The sequence below is a fragment of the Mizuhopecten yessoensis genome, unplaced genomic scaffold (genome assembly GCF_002113885.1).
Source record: "Mizuhopecten yessoensis strain PY_sf001 unplaced genomic scaffold, ASM211388v2 scaffold1405, whole genome shotgun sequence".
NCBI classification, from domain to species: domain Eukaryota; kingdom Metazoa; phylum Mollusca; class Bivalvia; order Pectinida; family Pectinidae; genus Mizuhopecten; species Mizuhopecten yessoensis.
The window spans coordinates 25,809-50,165 of record NW_018404030.1 but is presented as its reverse complement, the minus strand read 5'-3'; the positions used below and the strand labels follow the sequence as shown (position 1 = coordinate 50,165).

The 24,357-nt window shown below is 33.6% G+C and overlaps 1 protein-coding gene across 3 annotated transcripts in view; it reads left to right on the top strand.

Annotated features, from left to right (window-relative positions):
* The window catches only part of LOC110461524 (neuronal acetylcholine receptor subunit alpha-9-like), a 102,765-nt gene that overhangs the window by 58,314 nt on the left and 20,094 nt on the right, over positions 1 to 24,357 (top strand). For 2 of the 3 annotated variants that reach the window (XM_021515022.1, XM_021515030.1), the window contains exon 2: positions 14,885 to 15,017. The exons of the other annotated variant lie outside the window; for it this stretch is intronic. In XM_021515022.1, coding sequence (XP_021370697.1) covers positions 14,948 to 15,017 — 70 coding nt within the window. In that variant the 5' untranslated portion in view covers positions 14,885 to 14,947. The remainder of the gene's footprint in view (positions 1 to 14,884; positions 15,018 to 24,357) is intronic. 3 annotated transcript variants of the gene reach the window in all.

The window sequence follows — 24,357 nt, the reverse complement described above, 5'->3', positions numbered from 1 at the left end:
GTTCAATATAGGCACATTTAATGTAGTTTATAATAGTGACAAGATCAAATAAAGTTTATGTTTTGTTTTCCGTTACTTTGAAGTTTGAGCCTTTTCCATTGATGATTTGAAACTAAATCGTGTTGTTGTGTTAATAACAGATTGCATGCTGGTAGTGTTAAATTACCGCCTCCATATCAATATTTTCCGGCTTAAAAACCATTGAACCTTGATAAGCTTAGCACACAACAGATGTTGACGTCAACATAGACCAAATAAACACCTGAGTCCATAGGAATATTCAAACCAAGTGAAGTTTTAATATATCATTTTTTGAAAAATGATGTTCATAAAATGTAGTAATATGATATCACCGTTTAAATAACCGTCCAAATTAACAGTCCTGAAAAGATTTAAGCCTGGTGATACATTGCATTTTGTAAGAGAAGAAAAAAATCTGATAGCGCAAATTTTGGTTAACCCTTTGTCAGACATTTTGACAGGGGTTCGATTTCATATTATCGTGTCCAAATTATGCCTTTCCATTGAGTTGCTGATTTTAAATGGCACTTAAACGGTTCCATTTTCAGTGGACATTGTATTCATAAAATATTAGTTTCTCAGAAGACAAAAAAACCTTCAAAATATTCTTAAGTAAGGGGAGTCATGTAGATCTAGCGGTGACAGTGGTACACTGTAATATAGGCAAAAATATAAAGGTAGATATCTCTGTACTAATGATAAGAAAACGCGTAGTAAGGGAAGGCCTATATGGCAATATGAAAATGCACTGCTTCATTTAGGTGATATCAATTTTACAGAAGATCGAAAGAATGGAAGTTCACGTCTTTAATGTCCATACCGCATAAATAAATCTTTCCGTCATTTCTATTTCGCCACATTAACACCGAATGTTATTTTGAAATACGGTATTATTTATGCTTCGACATTCTCTTGACTCCTCGATGTTGACAAACTTAAAAAAATAAATAAGGCGGTTTACCCGTTTTGATTTTTCATTCAACGAGATCGATCTCCTTGTTTTCTGTGTCTGTCTTGATAGCTGTACATTGTGCATTTTACTCATTCGGTACAGAACTGCATAACAAAACGCATTTACAGCAAAACATTAGCGCGAAAGGAATCCAAGGTGAAACAAATTCTGTGATAAGGCTGCATGCGCGGCATTTATCCTTTCTTCCATAATTATCAAAATAGTCGACGTTTTGTAAATAATTGAGAAAAATGTGAACGGCTCTGTACAGAAATAGTTCCTACGGTAAGTTATTGCTATAAATGGACAGCGCTTCAATACATTTGTCACTATTAACCAGTCTAGATCTTCCAAACGCTAACTAAAATTTGATAAAATATAAATCGGTTTTCACACGGCCGTCATTATCTTTTTTAGACATCGATACTAGTGTTTATATATGAGAGTGACCAGCGTATTCCGTATAATAACGAATACAGCTATCAATAACGACATGGCCATTAAAGACATTTAACTGAAAGTAAATTATCGTTGTTGTAAACCATTGTGTTAAGATATTCTACTGATAAGAATTTGACTTAAAACACAGTTGACGTATATGTTCTATCGCAATTGTACCCGTGTATGCTATACAAAGTAAGATAGACACATAGGTGTCGGGGCCTTCGTTGTTGTGTTTTCGGGGCTACTGTATTATACATTTTAGAGAACTGATGTTGATGCTGTATTTTTCAGGGTCGATGTTATTGTTAGGGTTTGTGGGATGATATTTTCGAGCATTGGGGTGTTGCATTTTCAGGTAATGTGTGTTGTACTTGAAACTAAAGTAGTGTATTTTCGGAGGCTATTTTGTTTGTATTTTTGGAAACAGTGTTTTTTTTGTGGTTAGAGTTATTCAGTTCTCGGGGTTCGGTGTTTGTCATATTGCATTTTTGTTTAACTGTTTATTTGTATTTTAAGGGTTGTAGTATAGTTTTTTAGCGGTTTGTTGTGTGTGTTTTATTATTTGTGACATTATATTTTCGAGGAGTGCGGGGTGCAATTATAGCATTTTCAGGGTTATGATGTATTTTCAGGGACTATGTTATTGAAATTTTGGGGGTTGTGGGTTTTTTTTATTTCTTGGGCTGTTGTGTTTTGTATCGGAGTTGTATTGTTGTATTTTCGAGGGCTATGGTTTTGAATATGTCGTGTTGTGTATTCAGGAGTTGTGGCGTTGTATTTTCGCGGTTTATTGTCTAGTATTTTCTTCTCGGTTTTGGGTGATGTATTTTCTGTTGTTGTGGTACTTCAGGAGTGTGGGTTTTTTTCGGGGACTGTGGTGTTGTATTATTATTTATTAAAACATAGTATTGTTATCATGGAATTGGCAGTAGTCAATCATCCAAGATGCTGGCAACCATTCAGGAAAACCTGCTAATCCTTCAGATTTTGTTAATCTAGTTGTCGATATATGTCAACAAGAACGAAATGTGAAAGACGAATAAGACAATGCTGTAAAGGGTACCATGTTAGACGGAACAGCCGATCTCAGTTATAGCTATTCGGTAGTTGAGCCCGACCTTAACCGTTTTATTAACTCCAACCATGAAGATTGGAATATGACATGATCCGAGTTGGGTTTTTCTGAGGTCCTTTCAGCTGTCAATGGCCACTTTAAGGACGAGCCAGGTTTTGGTAGTGGCGTAAAGCCGGAGTAACGGGAGAAAAACCATCGACCTGCGGTAGTTACCGAGTTGGCTGACTGTGAAGTAATACTAAAGTGGGACTACTCTGACAATTATCTGTTGGATACAAGGATCACATAGCGAACACGAGTACAACCTTTCGGCTTGAATTCGTTTTGCTCATGTGTATGTACACTATCGAAGGCTGGAATATTGCATCTACAAAAAGTAGTAGAAATTGGAAATGTGTGGCAAAGGAGGCCGAACATTGCTCCGATTAAAGAAAATGCTGAAGTGTATTCGTTGTTTAACAACACAAACCCGGAATTTCTTCTTGTCTAAAATATTGGAAAAGCATTTTCACATTCGTCATTTTGTTCGCGTCCCTGCTTCTTTTAGATAATGAAAATGAAATACATTGTCATATCAATTATCGTGCAAGAACATTTCTGACAAATTACACCATAGATCAAAACCAACGTCGGAACATTTCTCAAGAGGATCGTCGTGTTTTAAATTCAGGAAATAATAATTTGTGATATTTTTATTTTGAAGCAAACATGAATAATCTCTTTTATTAGGACACTAACTGTTATCTGTGTTAAGGGTTGAACATAAGTGGCTGTTTGAATCCAGAATTATATTAACGGTTTAAAGCCAACAGCGATGACGTAAAATGTAACAAAAATTGTATAAAACATGATAAATGATATAAACTATTAATCATTGGATATAAGGTTTATATTACATACCGATGACATAAAACATATCAAACATTATATTAAACGAATGAAACATGACTTATGATATAAAACGTACCAAACATGATTTATGGTATAAAACGTACCAAACATGAGTTATGATATAAAACGTATCAAACATGTGTTATGATATAAAACGTATCAAACATGATTTATGATATAAAACGTATCAAACATAAGTTATGATATAAAACGTATCAAACATGACTTATGATATAAAACGTATCAAACATGAGTTATGATATAAAACGTATCAAACATGACTTATGATACAAAACGTATCAAACATGACTTATGATACAAAACGTACCAAACATGTGTTATGATATAAAACGTACCAAACATGAGTTATGATATAAAACGTATCAAACATGTGTTATGATATAAAACGTACCAAACATGTGTTATGATACAAATCGTACCAAACATGAGTTATGATATAAAACGTATCAAACATGTGTTATGATATAAAACGTTTCAAACATGAGTTATAATATATAACGTATTAAACATTATATTAAACGTATGAAACATGACTTATGATATCAAACGTATCAAATATGACTTATGATATCAAACGTATCAAACATTATATTAAACGAATGTAACATGACTTATAATATAAAACGTATCAAACATGACTTATGATCTATAACGTATTAAACATGAGTTATGATAAAAAAAACGTATCAACATGAGTTATGATATAAAACGTATCAAACATTATATTAAACGAATAAAACATGACTTATGATATTAAACGTATCAAACATGAGTTATGATATAAAACGTATTAAACATGTGTTATGATATTAAACGAAAAAAACATGTGTTATGATATAAAACGTATCAAACAGGAGTTATGATATAAAACATATCAAACATGTGTTATGATATAAAACGTACCAAACATGACTTATGATATATAACGTATTAAACATGAGTTATGATATAAAACGTTTCAAACATGAGTTATAATATATAACGTATTAAACATTATATTAAACGTATGAAACATGACTTATGATATCAAACGTATCAAATATGACTTATGATATCAAACGTATCAAACATTATATTAAACGAATGTAACATGACTTATAATATAAAACGTATCAAACATGACTTATGATCTATAACGTATTAAACATGAGTTATGATAAAAAAACGTATCAACATGAGTTATGATATAAAACGTATCAAACATGTTTTATGATATAAAACGTACCAAACATGTGTTATGATACAAAACGTATCAAACATGAGTTATGATATAAGACGTATCAAACATGTGTTATGATATAAAACGTATCAAACAGGAGTTATGATATAAAACATATCAAACATGTGTTATGATATAAAACGTACCAAACATGTGTTATGATACAAAACGTACTAACCATGAGTTATGATATAAAACGTATCAAACATGTTTTATGATATAAAACGTACCAAACATGTGTTATGATATAAAACGTACCAAACATGGGTTATGATACAAAACGTACCAAACATGAGTTATGATATAGAACGTATCAAACATGTGTTATGATATAAAACGTTTCAAACATGAGTTATAATATATAACGTATTAAACATTATATTAAACGTATCAAATATGACTTATGATATCAAACGTATCAAACATTATATTAAACGAATGTAACATGACTTATAATATAAAACGTATCAAACATGACTTATGATCTATAACGTATTAATCATGAGTTATGATAAAAAACGTATCAACATGAGTTATGATATAAAACGTACCAAACATGAGTTATTATATAAAACGTATCAAAAATGAGTTATGATATAAAACCTATCAAACATGTGTTATGATATAAAACGTACCAAACATGTGTTATGATACAAAACGTACCAAACATGTGTTATGATATAAAACGTACCAAACATGTGTTATGATACAAAACGTACTAACCATGAGTTATGATATAAAACGTATCAAACATGTTTTATGATATAAAACGTACCAAACATGTGTTATGATACAAAACGTACCAAACATGTGTTATGATATAAAACGTATCAAACATGACTTATGATATATAACGTATTAAACATGAGTCATGATATAAAACGTATCAAACATGAGTTATAATATATAACGTATTAAACATTATATTAAACGTATCAAATATGACTTATGATATCAAACGTATCAAACATTATATTAAACGAATGTAACATGACTTATAATATAAAACGTATCAAACATGACTTATGATCTATAACGTATTAAACATGAGTTATGATAAAAAAACGTATCAACATGAGTTATGATATAAAACGTACCAAACATGAGTTATGATATTAAACGTATGAAACATGACTTATGATATCAAACGTATCAAATATGACTTATGATATCAAACGTATCAAACATTATATTAAACGAATGTAACATGACTTATAATATAAAACGTATCAAACATGACTTATGATCTATAACGTATTAATCATGAGTTATGATAAAAAACGTATCAACATGAGTTATGATATAAAACGTACCAAACATGAGTTATGATATTAAACGTATGAAACATGACTTATGATATCAAACGTATCAAATATGACTTATGATATCAAACGTATCAAACATTATATTAAACGAATGTAACATGACTTATAATATAAAACGTATCAAACATGACTTATGATCTATAACGTATTAATCATGAGTTATGATAAAAAACGTATCAACATGAGTTATGATATAAAACGTACCAAACATGAGTTATTATATAAACCGTATCAAACATGAGTTATGATATAAAACGTATAAAACATGAGTTATGATATAAAACGTATCAAACATGTTTTATGATATAAAACGTACCAAACATGTGTTATGATACAAAACGTACCAAACATGAGTTATGATATAAAACGTATCAAGCATGTGTTATGATACAAAACGTATCAAACATGTGTTATGATATAAAACGTTTCAAACATGAGTTATAATATATAACGTATCAAACATGAGTTATGATATAAAACGTATTAAACATGTGTTATGATATAAAACGTATCAAACATGTGTTATGATATAAAACGTATCAAACATGTGTTATGATATAAAACGTATCAAACATGAGTTATGATATAAAACGTATCAAGCATGTGTTATGATATAAAACGTATCAAACATGTGTTATGATATAAAACGTATCAAACATGTGTTATGATATAAAACGTATCAAACATGAGTTATGATATAAAACGTATCAAGCATGTGTTATGATACAAAACGTATCAAACATGTGTTATGATATAAAACGTATCAAACATGTGTTATGATATAAAACGTATCAAACGTGTGTTATGATATAAAATGTATCAAACATGAGTTATGATATAAAACGTATCAAACATGAGTTATGATATAAAACGTATCAAACATGAGTTATGATATAAAACGTATCAATCTTTATATTAAACGAATGAAACATGACTTACGATATAAAACGTATCAAACATGACTTATGATATAAAACGTATCAAACGTGAGTTATGATATAAAACGTATCAAACATGAGTTATGAAATAAAACGTATCAATCTTTATATTAAACGAATGAAACATGACTTACGATATAAAACGTATCAAACATGACTTATGATATAAAACGTATCAAACGTGAGTTATGATATAAAACGTATCAAACATGAGTTATGAAATAAAACGTATCAATCTTTATATTAAACGAATGAAACATGACTTACGATATAAAACGTATCAAACATGACTTATGATATAAAACGTATCAAACGTGAGTTATGATATAAAACGTATCAAACATGAGTTATGAAATAAAACGTATCAATCTTTATATTAAACGAATGAAACATGACTTACGATATAAAACGTATCAAACATGACTTATGATATAAAACGTATCAAACGTGAGTTATGATATAAAACGTATCAAACATAATATCATACCTATCAGGCATTATAATAAGCGCATCAAAAATACATAGAACGTATCAAACATGATGCAAAATATATCAGACGTGATATAAAAGTAACAATCCTTACATAAACCGTACCAGACATGATATCACACGTATCAAATATGATAAACATTGTATCAATCTTGATATAAAACGTATGAAACATGATATAATACGTATCAAAGCTTACAAGATATATATAGAAGTAAAAACACAGTTATCGGCAAGGCAGGAAAAGCTGACAAAACTTTAAGTTAGTATACTTAAATACATATATAAATAGGGTTACCATCTTGACAATAAGTTCAGTATTGTTAGGTGCTTGAAGACGATTGGACTAATCTTCAGTACTGTACATTGTTTGAGTGAAGAAACGATTGCATTCGTCAGGTTTCAAGTCAAGCATTTTCGGTCATATTATCTTTCAAATCTTCTACTTAAAATATTTTTATCATACTGATGTAATGCTGTTCATTACAAACCATAAATCCAAATAAAGGTTGTTGTTTTTTCAATCAATTGCACAGTCAGCTATGGTTGAATTTTGTAACACAATTTCAAAAATCACAAATACAATTTTGTTAAAAGGCCTTATGATCCCCGTGGATTCCCAAGGTTACCGAAGACAGTGGAAGATAGAGACCATTAAATTGAGATGGAATCAGTGATATGCTTCCCCGTACAAGCCACTAACAGATATCGTTAGATCGTTTTTGTCAGACAATACACTCTAAGGAATATCGGGTTCTAATGACAGCTAATCAATTTGAGGTAGTTTGAAGTTAAGAAGAACGGATTTTCACATTTTATAGAACACCAATTGCCTTGGGTGCATATCCAACTTGAGAGTTCCTGTTATGGTTACTTTGGCCTGGATCCCCGTACCACTAAAAAAACTGTAACTAAACATTGAAACCTGTTGTTGTTTTATCATTTCTAAAGAGAAAAATCATACCTTCCGGAACTTTTATGAAAAATAATAAAGATGAAACAAACAAAATATTATCATCAACAGTGTTCTGAGTGTAAAAAGTAATAACGCACTATAACGAGATTCGAACCCTGGACTTCAGATGGCTATGCTATGGCTCCTACCAACTGAGCTACCTGGGCCCATCTGTTCAGAGGGTTGTTAGCTTAATCACTGTTTAACAACATTTCTCAACCTATAATAATTTAGTCAATATACAAGGTAAAAGATTTTAATTTTGCATGCAGTTTACTCTTCTATAATATTTGCTATCTAGAAAGTTTTAACTCTGTTTATAGCTGTGTTTTAGAGATACACAAAAAAAAGAAAGTTTACACTAATCACTGATTAAACTAATCACTGTTTGAACAACTGGGCCCTGGTCTCTGCCCAAATTTGTTATACTTTTACTTGTTATTCTCTATACTCTTCTATAGTGAAAAAAGTTCGAAATTCCAGATGTTTGCCTCAGAAAAATGTTGACCGGTTAATATCAAAATGTTGACTGGCTTTGAGTGAAATGTTGACTGCTTACGTCACAGCTCATTACTATTCGGTATTTCCTGGCCATTACTCGGCAACTTCCGCCGTTAAGCAATTACCAATAGTGGCATCCCTATAGGAAAAATCGCTCACGTCTGCTTCCGGCCGTCTGCAATGTTTATTTATGTCGGCTGCCTTATGTACAATCATATACAGATTTTCGGAATACACTGCTGCAGAAATTGATGACATTTTTAATAGCAGAGACAGTACAAACACCTAGAATGTGATCAGAGTTGCAGAGAAATTAATAACAGAGTATATTGAAGCAAAGCACAACGCATTAGCTCGGGATTGTTTTCAAGATAAATCCAAATTGGAAACGTCAAGAATTTTGAAAAAGTTATAACAAAACATTTGTAGACTGAGTTTTCGGTCAGCATGTGTTATGTTAAACCCTCGGACCAAACTGTTGCCTTCAGCCTCAGGCAACAGTTTGGTCCTCTGGTTTAACATAACACATGTTGTCCTCAAACCCAGTCAACAAATGTACAATGTTATATAGTTATGCTATCAGTTTAGCTATAGCTGTAGCACTGCTGGGCAAGAATACTGTCGTTGACCAGAAAAAAGTACCGCAATGTATGTTCTCTTTTCAGAACTGATTCATCAAAGCTACACTCATGCGGGGAAAAAACACGTTCCAATGAGTAGTTAAAACTTTGGGCATTGGTACTGGGATCCTTAAACGTAATGCATCACACAAGTTGCGAATGACCCAAGGATTACGTTGTTACTATAATGAGCTCAATAATATGAAAAGTTTAACTTGTATAAGATCAGAGCAGAAACCTATTACTTTGAAAATAAAAGCAAATATGACATTTCTCATATATGAAATATCAAGATATATTACGTGTAGACATTGCTGAAAGCGATGTCACAATATGTAGATGGAAATCTCAGGAACACTTTGAGATGAAAATACGAACCCTTCTTTCTTAAGTTATTTAATGAATATCACGAATATCACAAATATCAAATCGGTACGATATCAAAAACATACTCAACTGTTCACAAGTTGCAAGATAAGTTTTTTCAAGTTTATTTTTTTTTCTGGATTTTTTATTCCTCGGGGTTTTCACATGGGTGTAAAACCCTCGGGTGAAAATCCCTCGGGAATAGATTCTTGAATGTTTAACCCTCGGCTTGAAGCAAAAGCCTTGGACAAGAGGGTCAAGATTTAACTGTCATGCCCACACGACAGGGGAAACTTTTATTAGCCAGTTGTCATTCAGATCTATTTTGTACTGTGATCGAAATAAATTCCCGAACATTACATGATAATGGAAAGCACAATAGTCTGCTAAGGGATATTAATGATTCAGTTTGGCTTCATCCTTACGAACTAGTATCCTTATATTTAAGTATACAGTCAATCCAGACTCGCATACGTCAGTATCATCGTCTTCAAATTGTCTAGCGAAAAAAATCGTTATTTTATAACAAATCTCGTTTTCATTGGAAACCTGCCTATTACCTACAGTTGGTGGCTTCAGAGAGAAGAACTATATAGATTGAGATCTGTAATCGGGATTTAAGTATTGGTTTCCAGTGGAAACATTTGTTTAAACTAACGACATTGTCACAGGCCTAGACAAAACGTCTGATAATGTATGAAATAGGATGTTGATATACAAGATTTTGTTTTGTTACATACATGTAACTACTGTTTATGCAATAGACAACAATTTGTTGCTCATGCAGACAAAAAAGTGTCTTAAAGCAGACAACAAAAATTACATCCCTTGACCTGATAATAAGCCGTATTGAGAGCAAATATTTAAGCATTGCTCTGTGTTGATATGACATGCTGTGGCATTCATATGAGCTATAAATGCCGTATCAATAACGTTCAATGCTTTCAGTTACCATTGTTGAGTCATAAAATTAAAATCCGCTAATTAAACTTCCGTATTTAGATGAAATTAGTGTATTAGTAGTGTATGTTTGTTAACTAATTGAACCCTAATTATGATGACGTAAACACGTGGGTCCTGGCATTTACAGTCTATATGAATGTCATCAGAATCTGATAAGGTTAAATAAGGACAACGCGAAAATCTAAATGAAAAATTGTTTGACTTGCAATACATTTAATTTCCCATATTCAATATGACACAAAAGTTGGTCAGAATTTATTATTGTCATATATCTTAACCCCCAGAGAGAGTGAAAATACATTTTATTTTTCTGTTATAATAAAGAGATTATCATTTGTCTATTTTAGTTTAGTGAGGTTGTTCTATTGGAACATATATCAATTCGAAAAGTTCATTTATAAATCCAAGTTACATAATTTTCGTAGATCATCGTATGACTCATTCCAGTATATCAAGGTTAACAACAGAGAATGATGTGTCTAAAACCTCGAGATGTTTAAAATAGCTGCAGGTACCTGATGGGTCATTTTTCATAACTTCTTAATAATGATCGATATGATCTACACAGTGGCGAATCAAGATACCTATCTTGGGTGTTTCCAAATTTCCAAGGGGAGGGGGGTTCCATGTGGGGAAAATTTGAGGAAAATGGTGAAACACATGACTTTAAAAGAAAATGTTCAGGGGGAGGGGGGGGGGGTTCTTAAAACACCCCAAAGAGCTCTGGATCCGCCACTGCTACAGGGAGGCCTTCGTCTATAAGTAAATATTTACAAGAGTTTACTGCTTTTACTCTCATAGTGTTCTACTGAAATACATAAACAACATCCATAAACTCTAGGTGTTTCATTTGTTTTCTTAACATAAGTATAATAAAAAACGTGTAACAATAAAAAGCTCTCTCTGTCAAAGCTGATGTATCCTATATGTCGACGGGCTACAGATAATCATTGGCCACAGGCCTATACTACACAACGTTTAATATTCGTGGGCTACAAATAAAATCTATACTACACAACATTTAATACTCGTGGGCTACAGATAAAGTCTATGCTACACAATATTTAATATTCGTGGGCTACAAATAAAGTCTATACTTCACAACATTTAATATTCGTGGGCTACAAATAAAGTCTATACTACACAACATTTAATATCAGAGGGCTACAAATAAAATCTATACCACACAACATTTAATATTCGTGGGCTACAAATAAAGTTTGTACTACACAACATTTAATATTCGTGGGCTACAGATAAAGTCTATGCTACACAACATTTAATATTCGTGGGCTACAAACAAGGTCTATACTACACAACATTTAATATTCGTGGGCTGCAAATAAAGTCTATACTACACAACATTTAATATTCGTGGGCTACAGATAAAGTCTATACTACACAACATTTAATATTCGTGGGCTACAAATAAAGTCTATACTACACAACATTAAATATCAGTGGGCTACAAATAAAATCTCTACTACACAACTTTTAATATTCGTGGGATACAAATAGAGTCTATATTACACACATTTAATATTCGTGGGCTACAGATAAAGTCTATGCTACACAACATTTAATATTCGTGGGCTACAGATAAAGTCTATACTACACAACATTTAATATTCGTGGGCTACAGATAAAGTCAATACTATACAACATTTAATATCAGTGGGCTGCAAATAAAGTCTATACTACACAACATTTTTTATTCATGGGCTACAGATAAAGTTTATACTACACAACATTTAATATTCGTGGGCTGCAAATAAAGTCTATACTACACAACATTTAATATTCGTGGGCTACAAATAAAATCTATACTACACAACATTTAATATTCGTGGGCTACTGGCCTATACTACACAACATTTAATATTCGTGGGCTACAGATAAAGTCTATGCTACACAATATTTAATATTCGTGGGCTACAAATAAAGTCTATACTTCACAACATTTAATATTCGTGGGCTACAAATAAAGTCTATCCTACACAACATTTAATATCAGAGGGCTACAAATAAAATCTATACCACACAACATTTAATATTCGTGGGCTACAAATAAAGTTTGTACTACACAACATTTAATATCCGTGGGCTACAAATAAAGTCTATACTGCACAACATTAAATATCAGTGGGCTACAAATAAAATCTCTACTACACAACTTTTAATATTCGTGGGATACAAATAGAGTCTATATTACACAACATTTAATATTCGTGGGCTACAGATAAAATCTATACTACACAACATTAAATATCAGTGGGCTACAAATAAAGTCTATACTACACAACATTTAATATTCGTGGGCTACAAATAAAATCTATACTACACAACATTTAATATTCGTGGGCTACAAATAAAGTCTATACTACACAACAATTAATATACGTGGGCTACAAATAAAATCTATACTACACAACATTTAATATTCGTGGGCTACAAATAAAGTATACTACACAACATTTAATATTCATGGGCTACAAATAAAGTCTATACTACACAACTTTTTATATTCGTGGGCTACAAATAAAGTCTATACTACACAACATTTAATACCCGTGGGCTACAAATAAAGTCTATACTACACAACATTTAATATCCGTGGGCTACAAATAAAGTCTATACTACACAACTTTTTATATTCGTGGGCTACAAATAAAGTCTATACTACACATCTTTTTATATTCGTGGGCTACTAATAAAGTCTATACTACGCAACATTTAATATTCGTGGGCTACAAATAAAGTCTGTACTACACAACATTTAATATTCGTGGGCTACAAATAAAGTCTATTCTACACAACATTTAATATTCGTGGGCTACAAACAAGGTCTATACTACACAACATTTAATATTCGTTGGCTACAAAGAAAGTCTATACTACACAACATTTAATATTCGTGGGCTACAAAGAAAGTCTATACTACACAACTCATGAGCTTCAGAACGAATTGTTAACACTTTACTACATACACATACTACGTAATATTTGTGGATTTATGCTGAACTCCCTAATGCATCACATGCAATATTCTAAGTCTAAACAACATAACATTTTACACTCGTGGGATACAGATAAGTACTGTAGAAGATAACATGTATCCTCGTCGGGTACAGAAACAAATGTTAACACTATACTACATAAACATTTAATGTTAGTTAAGTAATATTAGATGAACACTACGAACATCGCTGATCATTTACTTTTGACAATTGAAATTGTTCATTAAGTAGCTGTATGAATATTCACTGATCTGATTCAACCACAAACATTTTGAACATCAATTAAGTCAAATGAACCTTAATTTAACATTAACAGCACTGCCCTTGCAAAACGTACCTTATATCTGCCTAGAACACTCATCCATCGGGAATGTAGCGTACGGTTAAGTCATCACTAGAAATAGGCATATGGAGTATGGAAGTACCTATTAGAAAATTAGCAAGTTTGTGAAGTGCTAAAGAACATATGTACTACACGATATGGCCATTTCATCCATTCCTTAAAGGATCATCAGTTTTAGTAAAGGTCAAAAGAATTAAAATACATCTCTGAAGTATTCCTAAATATGTTAAGAGATATCAAAACAGGAATAGTGCTTATACAATCCTTATGACGTAACAACTCTAAACGATATTTACGTTTTTATTCAAATGTAAGTTTTTGATAAAGCGCACGGAATTATATTTAGTAAAGCTTGAAAACCGAAATCTAATGGATCTACTAATTTGTATCCTGTATATTTATCAACATCAAAAGGTGACTTCAAAACTGGATGTTCTGTAGGAAAGAAAGACACAAAAACTTACTCTACGGTATTTGAGGAAATCACTAGTGATCTTCAGGAAACAAACATAATTTCGTGAAATGAGTTGGCAACAGGACTACTGGCATATACTAAAGTATCATTGGTTCAACACACGTGACGTCATAGCCTCGACACGTGTTTCTACTTGGCAACATTTATATTATATATAACTCACTAATTTAAAATAGTCTTTCAGAGCTCTGTTAAATTCCTAATCTGATATTGGTGTTTTGTGTTGACGAGGCGGCCTTTTCGCTAATGTTTGTTAATGTGTATTTCAGGCAGCAGAAGCGACATCCGCTAGTAAACTGAGAGAAGAGACCATTCGTTTTGATTTATCGGAGATGCTGTTATACATAACCTTGGCTCTGATTGGTGTATTTCTATTGTGTGTTCCGCTCAAGGTCACTTCCGGTAAGATATACTTTCATTTAAAAATGGATAGAGATCATTATTTCAAATTTACCAAAACGATATTTATCTTTTGTGAAAAGAAATGCAAATAGCGTAATATTATATCAAAAGTTTCAAATGTATAGATTGCATCATAAATAAGGACGCAGTTACGTATACATAGAAAATGATTTTGAAAAGAATATCGATTCATTAAAAACAAACGTTAAGATATTCCATTTAGATAGTCCATCAGTTACCTTAGATAAGATAGCAATAAAGATCAATCTGTTGCGTTTACAATTTAAAAGCATTGGTGAATTGACCGTAGCCCCCAAATTGTTCAACTTACAATTAAACCTGTTCTCTTTGGGAAAGTTTTAACAAAGAAACGTGAAAACAGTGCTACCATGTAGACCTACTGTTATACGTAAATAAAGTAAATAACTTTTACAATGTGAATTCTGTAAATCATTTAATATTCGCGAAAGATAAATGTTTGCGTCAATTCGCAATGAGACTCATTTGCGAAAGGTATGCGAAAGTCAGCAAAAACGAGATCAACACATTAAACGGTTTAAGTAAAGTTATTTTTAACATTCATACCTGAGTGAATGAAAAACGATGGAATTCCTGCCAGATGTATTTCAGTTTATATCGGCATGAATGTTAAGGAAAATTTACAGTTCTCTGAATAGTCTTTTCTAGTATTTGCTGTATTGAAGTTTTAATATCATATGGACAAACGACATTCTTAGATCCAATCTAAGTCATGTAACTGTTTTTTTCTTACGATGCTATTTGAAGCAGCAGGAAAAGCGTCAAAATGACACTGTCTCAACTGCATTATGGTCATTTGTTAAGGAATTTGAAGCGATAATGTAAAAATATAGATAGAACTTTGCCAACGTTGTAAAAATGTTCACGTCTTAAGTTTGAAGAGTTGAAAAGAAAATATTACCATCCTGCTATATATTGGCTTCCAGCTCGCGACAATGTAACTACATGCATTGTGTATTAGGAAGCTCTCATTTATAGCGAATAACATCCGGTATATCTACACGACAGAAATGGGTCACCCTAGAAATAAACATTTATAATGTAATGTGAGACAGTTATGAACAGTGTATAAATATATATCAAACAAGAGTTATTACTTAAGAATGTATCAAAATACTTGAAAATGATATCATAATGGAGCGCGCGTGACTGCATCTAACAGACAAATTATTACTTAATACTCGTAAAACACTCTGTTTATCCATCCAAAAACATAAATAGAATCGNGGGGGTGTCGACGTGGCGCTATAGTAAAAGCTTATTTTAACACAGTATGGTAAGCTTAATAGCAAATAAAAATAAAGGGAAAAAAATCAATGCAGTTTTGTTTGTTTTTAAAAAACCAGAGTTCCTTCGACGTTACCCATATTTCACTTAAGACTAAAAGTTTAGAAAAAGAAACCAGGAATTTATTCTTTAAAACAACCTTTGAAATAAATGTTTATAAAAAGTTTTATTAAGCTGATGATGTATGAGAAACCATGTTCGAATCTGCGTGACATCAGTTAGTGTGACGGATGTAACATTACATGACGGTATCACAAGAGTACGTGTATCGAAACATCATTTTGGAGGGAAAATCAATCTAAACCACTACTTAAAGTATCAGATGTTGTACTGGGCGTGTAAACTGTGACAGGACGGCCAGCGATATGCCCATCAAAACGGACCTCATCGACAACCGAATCGAACAACAAGACATACGATACAAAGAAAGCAACTGACATTATCTTAAATGAAACACGAATCTGTTAGACAGTACATTAAAAGCAACCCAAAAACGGCCAGCCCCTTTCTGAAACCTCCGACTTAACAATCCTTGGGCTCATGTTTGTATCAGCGAGGCTTAATCATCGCAGTGGCCAACTTGACATACGTTTGTTTCGGGCAGTTAGTTTCGTATCTTTGTCCCTTGAGAGTGATGACGGTGTCGGTATAAAAAGAGATGGAATGGCCGGTCTAGTTTATGGTAATGCGATCAAAAAGGTCACTCGGTCCCCATGTAGTATAAAGAGGTCATGATCACCGATACAGCTTGAAATTTTGGTGGTACTTCATTTACTGGACGGTTTATTAGTCAGACAGAATGTTATTTCATTTTGATGTCGGTACAATCTATATTTCCCAAATCGATAAAGCATTTTTTTTTAACTTGCAGCTAATTGTAATGTATTGGTACTTATTTTATGTTATGGATTTTTTATGAAGTTATGAGTATGAACTCGACTTTAATGGAAATCGTTGAGTGTTCTTGCAATATATATCGCCCCAGTAGGCCACTTTCTGATCTAAAGGATTTCACACCGTTTAATTTAACCACGTTTACGCTGTACGCTAGAACAACTAGAATTAGAACAATGTGAATCGCCTGGAGTGTTATTTTTTATGTTTGTGAGGGAAAATGACATTCTCGGAATTGCTCAATTAACGTTTTTGAGATTGTAAGATATGGAAGGTTTTTTTCTAAAAAAAAAATGACTGTGCAACCAACTGTTACATAGGCAGTGTTAGACAATGCTACAAATATTCGCTGTGAAATTGTAAAGTGCACTGTGAGATTGTGAGGTTCGCTGTTTCTCTGTGAAATTGTGAGGTTCGCTGTGAATTTTTATGGTTCTTTGTGAGATTGTAAAGTTCCTTGTGAAATTTTATGGTTCTTTGTGAGATTGTTATGTTCGCTGTGAGATTGTAAGGTTCGCTGTGTGATTGTGAGGTTCGCTGTGAGATTGTGAGGTTCGCTGTGAAATTGCAAGGTTCGCAGTGAAATTATAAGGTTCGTTGTGAGATTGTAAGGTTCGCTATGAGATTGTGAGATTCGCTGTGAAATTGTAAGGTTCGTTTTGAAATTGTAAGGTTCGTTGTGAGATTGTAAGGCTCGTTGTGAGATTGTGATATTCGATGTGAAATTGTATGGTTCTCTGTGAAATTATAAGGTTCGTAGTGAAATTACAAGGTTCGTTGTGAGATTGTAAGGTTCGCTATGAGATTGTGAGGTTCGCTGTGAGATTGTGAGGTTCGTTTTGAAATTGTAAGGGTCGTTGTGAGATTGTAAGGTTCGTTGTGAGATTGTTAGGTTCGTTGTGAGATTGTAAGATTCGTTGTTAGATGGGAAGGTTAGTTGTGAGATTGTTAGGTTCGTTGTGAGAGTGTAAGGTTTGTTGTGAGATTGAAAAGTTCGTTGTGAGATTTTAATATTCGTTGTGAGATTGTAATGTTCGTTGTGAGATTGTAAGGTTCGCTTTGGGATTGTGAAATTCGTTGTGAGATTGTTAGGTTCGTTTTGAGATTGTAAGGTTTGTTGTGAGATTGTAAAGCTCGTTGTGAGATTGTAAGGTTTGCTATGAGATTGTAAGGTTCGTTGTGAGATTATAAAGTTCATTGTGAAATTGTAAGGTTTGTTGCGAGATTGTAAGGTTCGCTGTGGAATTTTATGATTCTTTGTGAGATTGTAAAGTTCGCTGTGAAATTTTATGATTCTTTGTGAGATTGTAAAGTTTACTGTGGGATTGTAAGGTTCGCTATGAGATTGTAAGGTTCACTGTGAGGTTGTGAGGTTCGCTGTGAAGTTGTAAGGTTCGTAGTGAAATTATAAGGGTCGTTGTGAGATTGTAAGGTTCGCTATGAGATTGTCAGGTTCACTGTGAGATTGTGAGGTTCGCTGTGAAATTGTAAGGTTCGCTTTGAGATTGTGAGATTCGTTGTGAGATTGTTAGGTTCGTTTTGAGATTGTAGGGTTCGTTGTGAGATTGTAAAGTTCTTTGTGAGATTGTAAGGTTTGCTGTGAGATTGTAAGGTTCGTTGTGAGATTATAGAGTTCGTTGTGAGATTGTAAGGTTTGTTGTGAGATTGTAAGGTTCGTTGTGATATTGTAAGATTCATTGTGAGATTGTAGGGTTCGTTCGTTGTGAGATTGTGAGGTTCGTTGTGAGATTGTAAGGTTCGCTATGAGATTGTGAGGTTCGTTGTGAGATTGTAAGGTTCGCTGTGAGATTGTAAGGTTCGTTGTGAGATTGAAAGATTTGCTATGAGATCGTAAGGTTCGCTGTGATATTGTAAGGTTCGCTGTGAGATTGTGAGGTTCGTTGTGAGATTGTAAGGTTCGCTATGAGATTGTAAGGTTCGCTGTGATATTGTAAGGTTCGCTGTGAGATTGTGAGGTTCGTTGTGAGATTGTAAGGTTCGCTGTGATATTGTAAGGTTCGCTGTGCGATTGTGAGGTTCGTTGTGATATTATAAGGTTAGCTATGAGATTGTAAGGTTCGCTGTGATATTGTAAGGTTCGTTGTGAGATTGTAAGGTTCGCTGTGACATTGTAAAGTTCGCTGTGAGATTGCTAGGTTCGCTGTGAGATTGTAAGGTTCGGTGTGAGATTGAAAGATTTGCTATGAGATCGTAAGGTTCGCTGTGATATTGTAAGGGTCGCGGTGAGATTGTAAGGTTCGCTGTGAGATTGTGAGGTTCGTTTTGAGATTGTAAGGTTCGCTATGAGATTGTCAGGTTCGCTGTGATATTGTAAGGTTCGCTGTGCGATTGTAAGGTTCGTTGTGAGATTGTAAGGTTCGCTATGAGATTGTCAGGTTCGCTGTGATATTGTAAGGTTCGCGGTGAGATTGTAAGGTTCGCTGTGAGGTTTCAATAATTCATTTTTTACTCGAGTAAATATGTTCGTTGGGAGATTGTGTGGTATTTAGTGTATCTGAACTATAAAACTTCATTACGAGATTGTAAGGCATGTAGTGATACTGGCCTAGAGATGTTGGCTGCGACATAAACAGTATGGTACAGTATGTAATGTTTAAAGACCGTTAATACATTGTTATATATCTAATTTTAATAACCTGGCAAAATTGGCTATAAGTTCTTTGAGATTACAAGTCATGTGGTGTAACTTGAAAAGTATATTCCTCCTGACATTTTAAAGTATATCGTGTCACTGACTGGAAATATTCGGTGTCGTCTAAAATATGTAGATTTACCTTATCGCGGAAAAATAGTTCCCAGGCAGATATAACCGCTTACAGTATGCTGGTTGGTTGCACCGGTTCGACTAATGGTTGTATGGCAGAGGTTTAAACAGTGACCACACAATATTCTTAATGAAAAATATCGCTTATACAATGTATGTATTTTATTTCAATATATCGTATGTAAATTAATTGAAAGGAATATTATTTTAACGCTTTCCTCAGACAATCGCAACTGTCCTTTAACCAATGTTATTTACAATACAGGCACAGTATAGACGATGGTGATTATTATTCCAAAATATCTAATTAAAAATGAAAAATAAAGTTTACGGGCTAATCCCGTACCAATCCATCTTGTGGCGGACATAACACGATAAAATAACAAGGAAATACCGCAGGACTTCCATGAAACATTGTCTACCCCTTTAGAATGTTTTTGTCATAAATTAACCAAACTTCCGCGTAGAAATAAAAATTTATCATGTAAAATAAATTTGACTTCCTTATCAATCAATAAGATAGCAATGACGTCACAGTTGCTTATTTTATTGTCGAAAATGTCAAAATTCGCTATCACGGTCAGCGTAATCTTGAAAACCGCGTCAGATAACCCCGTTGTTTTGGCTTCATGACAGTTTATTGGTATCTGTGAAACTCGACATTGGTCTCGTAAATATCACTGGAGTACCTTTAAGCAACTGAAGTAGGGCTGAGAGTGATCACAAGTAGGGTCACCGCATACAGGAGTAGTGTTCTAACGACAAAGAGGTGTTAAATCTAGATTTATGTCGGGAAATGCCATTTCTGCCACACAACACACCAATCACGAGGTGAAGACAAGGTTCTGGTGGAACCGCAAACGTCAAAAAAAAAATGATTATGATATGAAATACACGTTTTAGACCCTGGGGTGGTCGGGTGGCGCAGTCGATAACGCACTCGTCTTTCACCAAGGCGATCAGGGTTCGATTCCCTGATCGGACGTGAAAAGCCCGGGGTTCACCTCCCCGAACTCGTGGGTTCGTTCCGGGATCGCTGGTTACCTCCCACATTAAGACCCGCAGCGCGCTTATATCCAGGCCAACAAGAGTGATTATTATAAGTTGAAAAAAAATGTTTCATAGTTGTTGGAAAATAAAATAAAGTTTATATATACATGTTTTAGAGTACACATCCTATAATCTAATCTCATTTCCGGACATTTGATACGAATAGCCGGAATATTAACCAAAATGTTACATAAAAATTGGCGTGACGCTATCATCCGTCTGTACATAGTCAGTTATCGTGAAGGAATCGTTCTATAACATGTTGAAAAATAGATGTAGGTTTCAACATTTTGAGACATCAAGATAGAAAAATGTGCATTATACAAAATGGTGTGTAGGTCTATGAGGCTTTTAGTCTAGTTTTCTATCTGAAAGCCAAGCTTGATTCGAGAGTCTGGATCATTTGACGACAAATATCCCAAATCATAAGAAGACGTATCATGCAGTCAGTTTTAAGTGCAGTTGCATGCAAAAATCACGCGATAGCTCTAGATCTAGGCCATGGCTCATAAATAATATAAGATATATTATAAGACAGAACGAATTGTTTTTCGTACCGGAAACGGACTTATTTAGGCGTACTAAAATTTTACCACATGATCGAAATTAAACTTTTTGACGCTTTGATTATTTGGCGCACCCACATTATATATAATATATAAAACAATATGCAGGAACAACATCAATTAGCGCAGTTTTATTTTAGCGAAATATTGAAAACGCTAAAAGCGCTAAATTGCATAACCGCTTAAATATGTACGTTAATAGTAAAAGGCACACAGATAATCATCAATTGCAGTTTCGCATATATATATATAAGTAGTTCGGTTTTCGCGAACATTTATTTTCGAATGGTGCTTAAATCAAATTTTGAATTAAATTTGATTTATTTTTGTGAAACAAGTTCTATCAACTTATATTAATCACTCTTGTTCGTCCGAATGGAGGTCCGGTCGTAATGTGGGTGGAAACCGGAGTGCCCGGATAAAACCGGACGAAGTCGGGCAAGATGCCCCTTTCCTTTTCACGTCCGATCGGGAATCGAACCCTGGGCGTCTCGGTGAAGGCGAGTGGGTTATCCACTGAGCCATACAACCACTCTTGGTGGTTATATTTGCTATACATAGCCTCTACCACCAAGGTCAGCAATTATAATTCCTCACATGTTTATAGGCATTGATATGGGATAATGGAGTTTCAACAATAATTTATGTTCGTTAATTCATATATTTATTTCTCCAAACTAGGAGAGTTATATTGAATACGTCTTTTACCATAACATTAAATGCAATATAATATAATACAATATATTATAATATAAAACGACATAATGGCTATTCTATAGGACTACACATGATTTATAAATGACAGATACATCATGTTTACTTTGCCTTTTCACATAATAGTCAAATCGACCCTAGCAAGAGACAAAGTTTAACTGTTTAAATTAATGGGTAGTAGGATGGGAGACTTTCTCGGCAAAAATACAAAATTAGATTTAAAATACCGGAATAGCACATAGTTGTCTCCAAAATATTTTGAATGACATCGATATGCCAATGCATGTGAAAATCATTTCCCTACAGACCTGGACAAGTGCAGTGTTTACATAAACATGATAATTGAACATAATTTTGAACAAAACTGTAGTTTTGCATAAGGCTAAAGTCTCTGCGGCGGAGCAATCTTAACTACAATTGGAAACTACATCAGCAACTAACAAATTACGTTTCATTGCGCACAAGCTATTTCACAAGCTAGAGGAATAGCACATTATTTTGCGACATCAACACATGTTCTGTTGAATTAGAGTATGTTTTTGCAGTTGCCACATTCGGGATACTAATACTTGTTCTAGATAGCATTAGACAAATCAAAAGACACGTCTGTTATTTGGAAATTTCTGTTAGTATTAATTGCATTGAAGTAATAGCTAGTTTAAAATGTTGAAACAGATCATGTCAAATTTCCAGTCTTGATTGACAACCGTTAATACCCTGCTTAGGATTAAAATTTTGATATGAAGCAATAAAAGTTAGGCACGTTTTATCAACAGTACTCCAAACGTGTTCAATTTAGTGTATGATGTAATTAGTAGTTTGTAATTTTTTATGTTTTTTTTTCTTTTTTTCAAGACAATGTTAGTTCCTGATGCATATACCTTTGTAGCAGAAAACTATAAGATCTAAAAAAAATGATAGTAGGTAAGAGTTCGACAAGCTGTGATATCTATTAGCTCTGTAGGTTTGAATTACTGTTATAGTGCTCCTTCCTTCGTCCCCAGATAAATCAATCGTGTCTCAGCTAAGTCAAGCGTCAGTAACATCAGGCCTTTTTTGTGTACGAGACACACCAGATGAGAAACATAACTCCTATTTCACTATCTTCTAATCTGGCTAAAAACAGGGAATCTATTGGGCTTGGAATATTAGACTGTCAAAGCGACTCCTACTTCCGGTTTCGTTTCCAGATAACTGACGCTAATTTCCGGTTTATTGATTCCGATGGCCGTGATCGCGGGTTAGATGTCATGTTATTTGATGCAATTACGGATCACGTTTATTAACAAAGTTACAACCGCCCATTGGTCAATATACCCCTCCAGTAAACGGTTTCCATGACACTACAAAAGCTCAAAGCCTACGCCTGGAGGAGACGCACAGCTCCTCAGTAGGACTCCAAACGCTCATAAAGGACAATTACGGATTGTTTTGTCTGCAAATTGACGGTAAACGTGTTACTGTGGAATGAAAACCGTCTGACATTTTATAATCTAGGTCGCAGAGAAGCTTAACTATCGTGTGAAATATTTAACGATCTGAACAAACTCTAAAGTAACCATAATCACTTCGAGTTCCAACTGTCACAAGTTTGGAGATAATTAAAACCTCTGATTTAGTACCTCTACTCAATCGTATGAGGAATAACAAAGTACTCGTGACATAGGATGCACTTAAACCGACATTGATGAACATCAAAGGAATAAAATAAGTGTTAAAGCGTTTTACTGGACTCCGCAATGTATAACATCGCCCGTTAGCGTAGTTTGCCATGGATTAAGGTCAAACTTTGTGACACAAATATCCATTTCGTTGTAAGAGGTCACAAGGTCATTACATGTTTAAGTTGAGAAATACAAGCAATGTCAATGATTATTTTCACAATTATCTAAAAGACAATCTAATATTGGAAAGATTTTTATATCTATAGCGTTGGTATTTGTGACATGCGGGCGGATTATAACCAAAGACATCCAGCAGCAGGCGGTGGTGGTGGTGGTGGTGG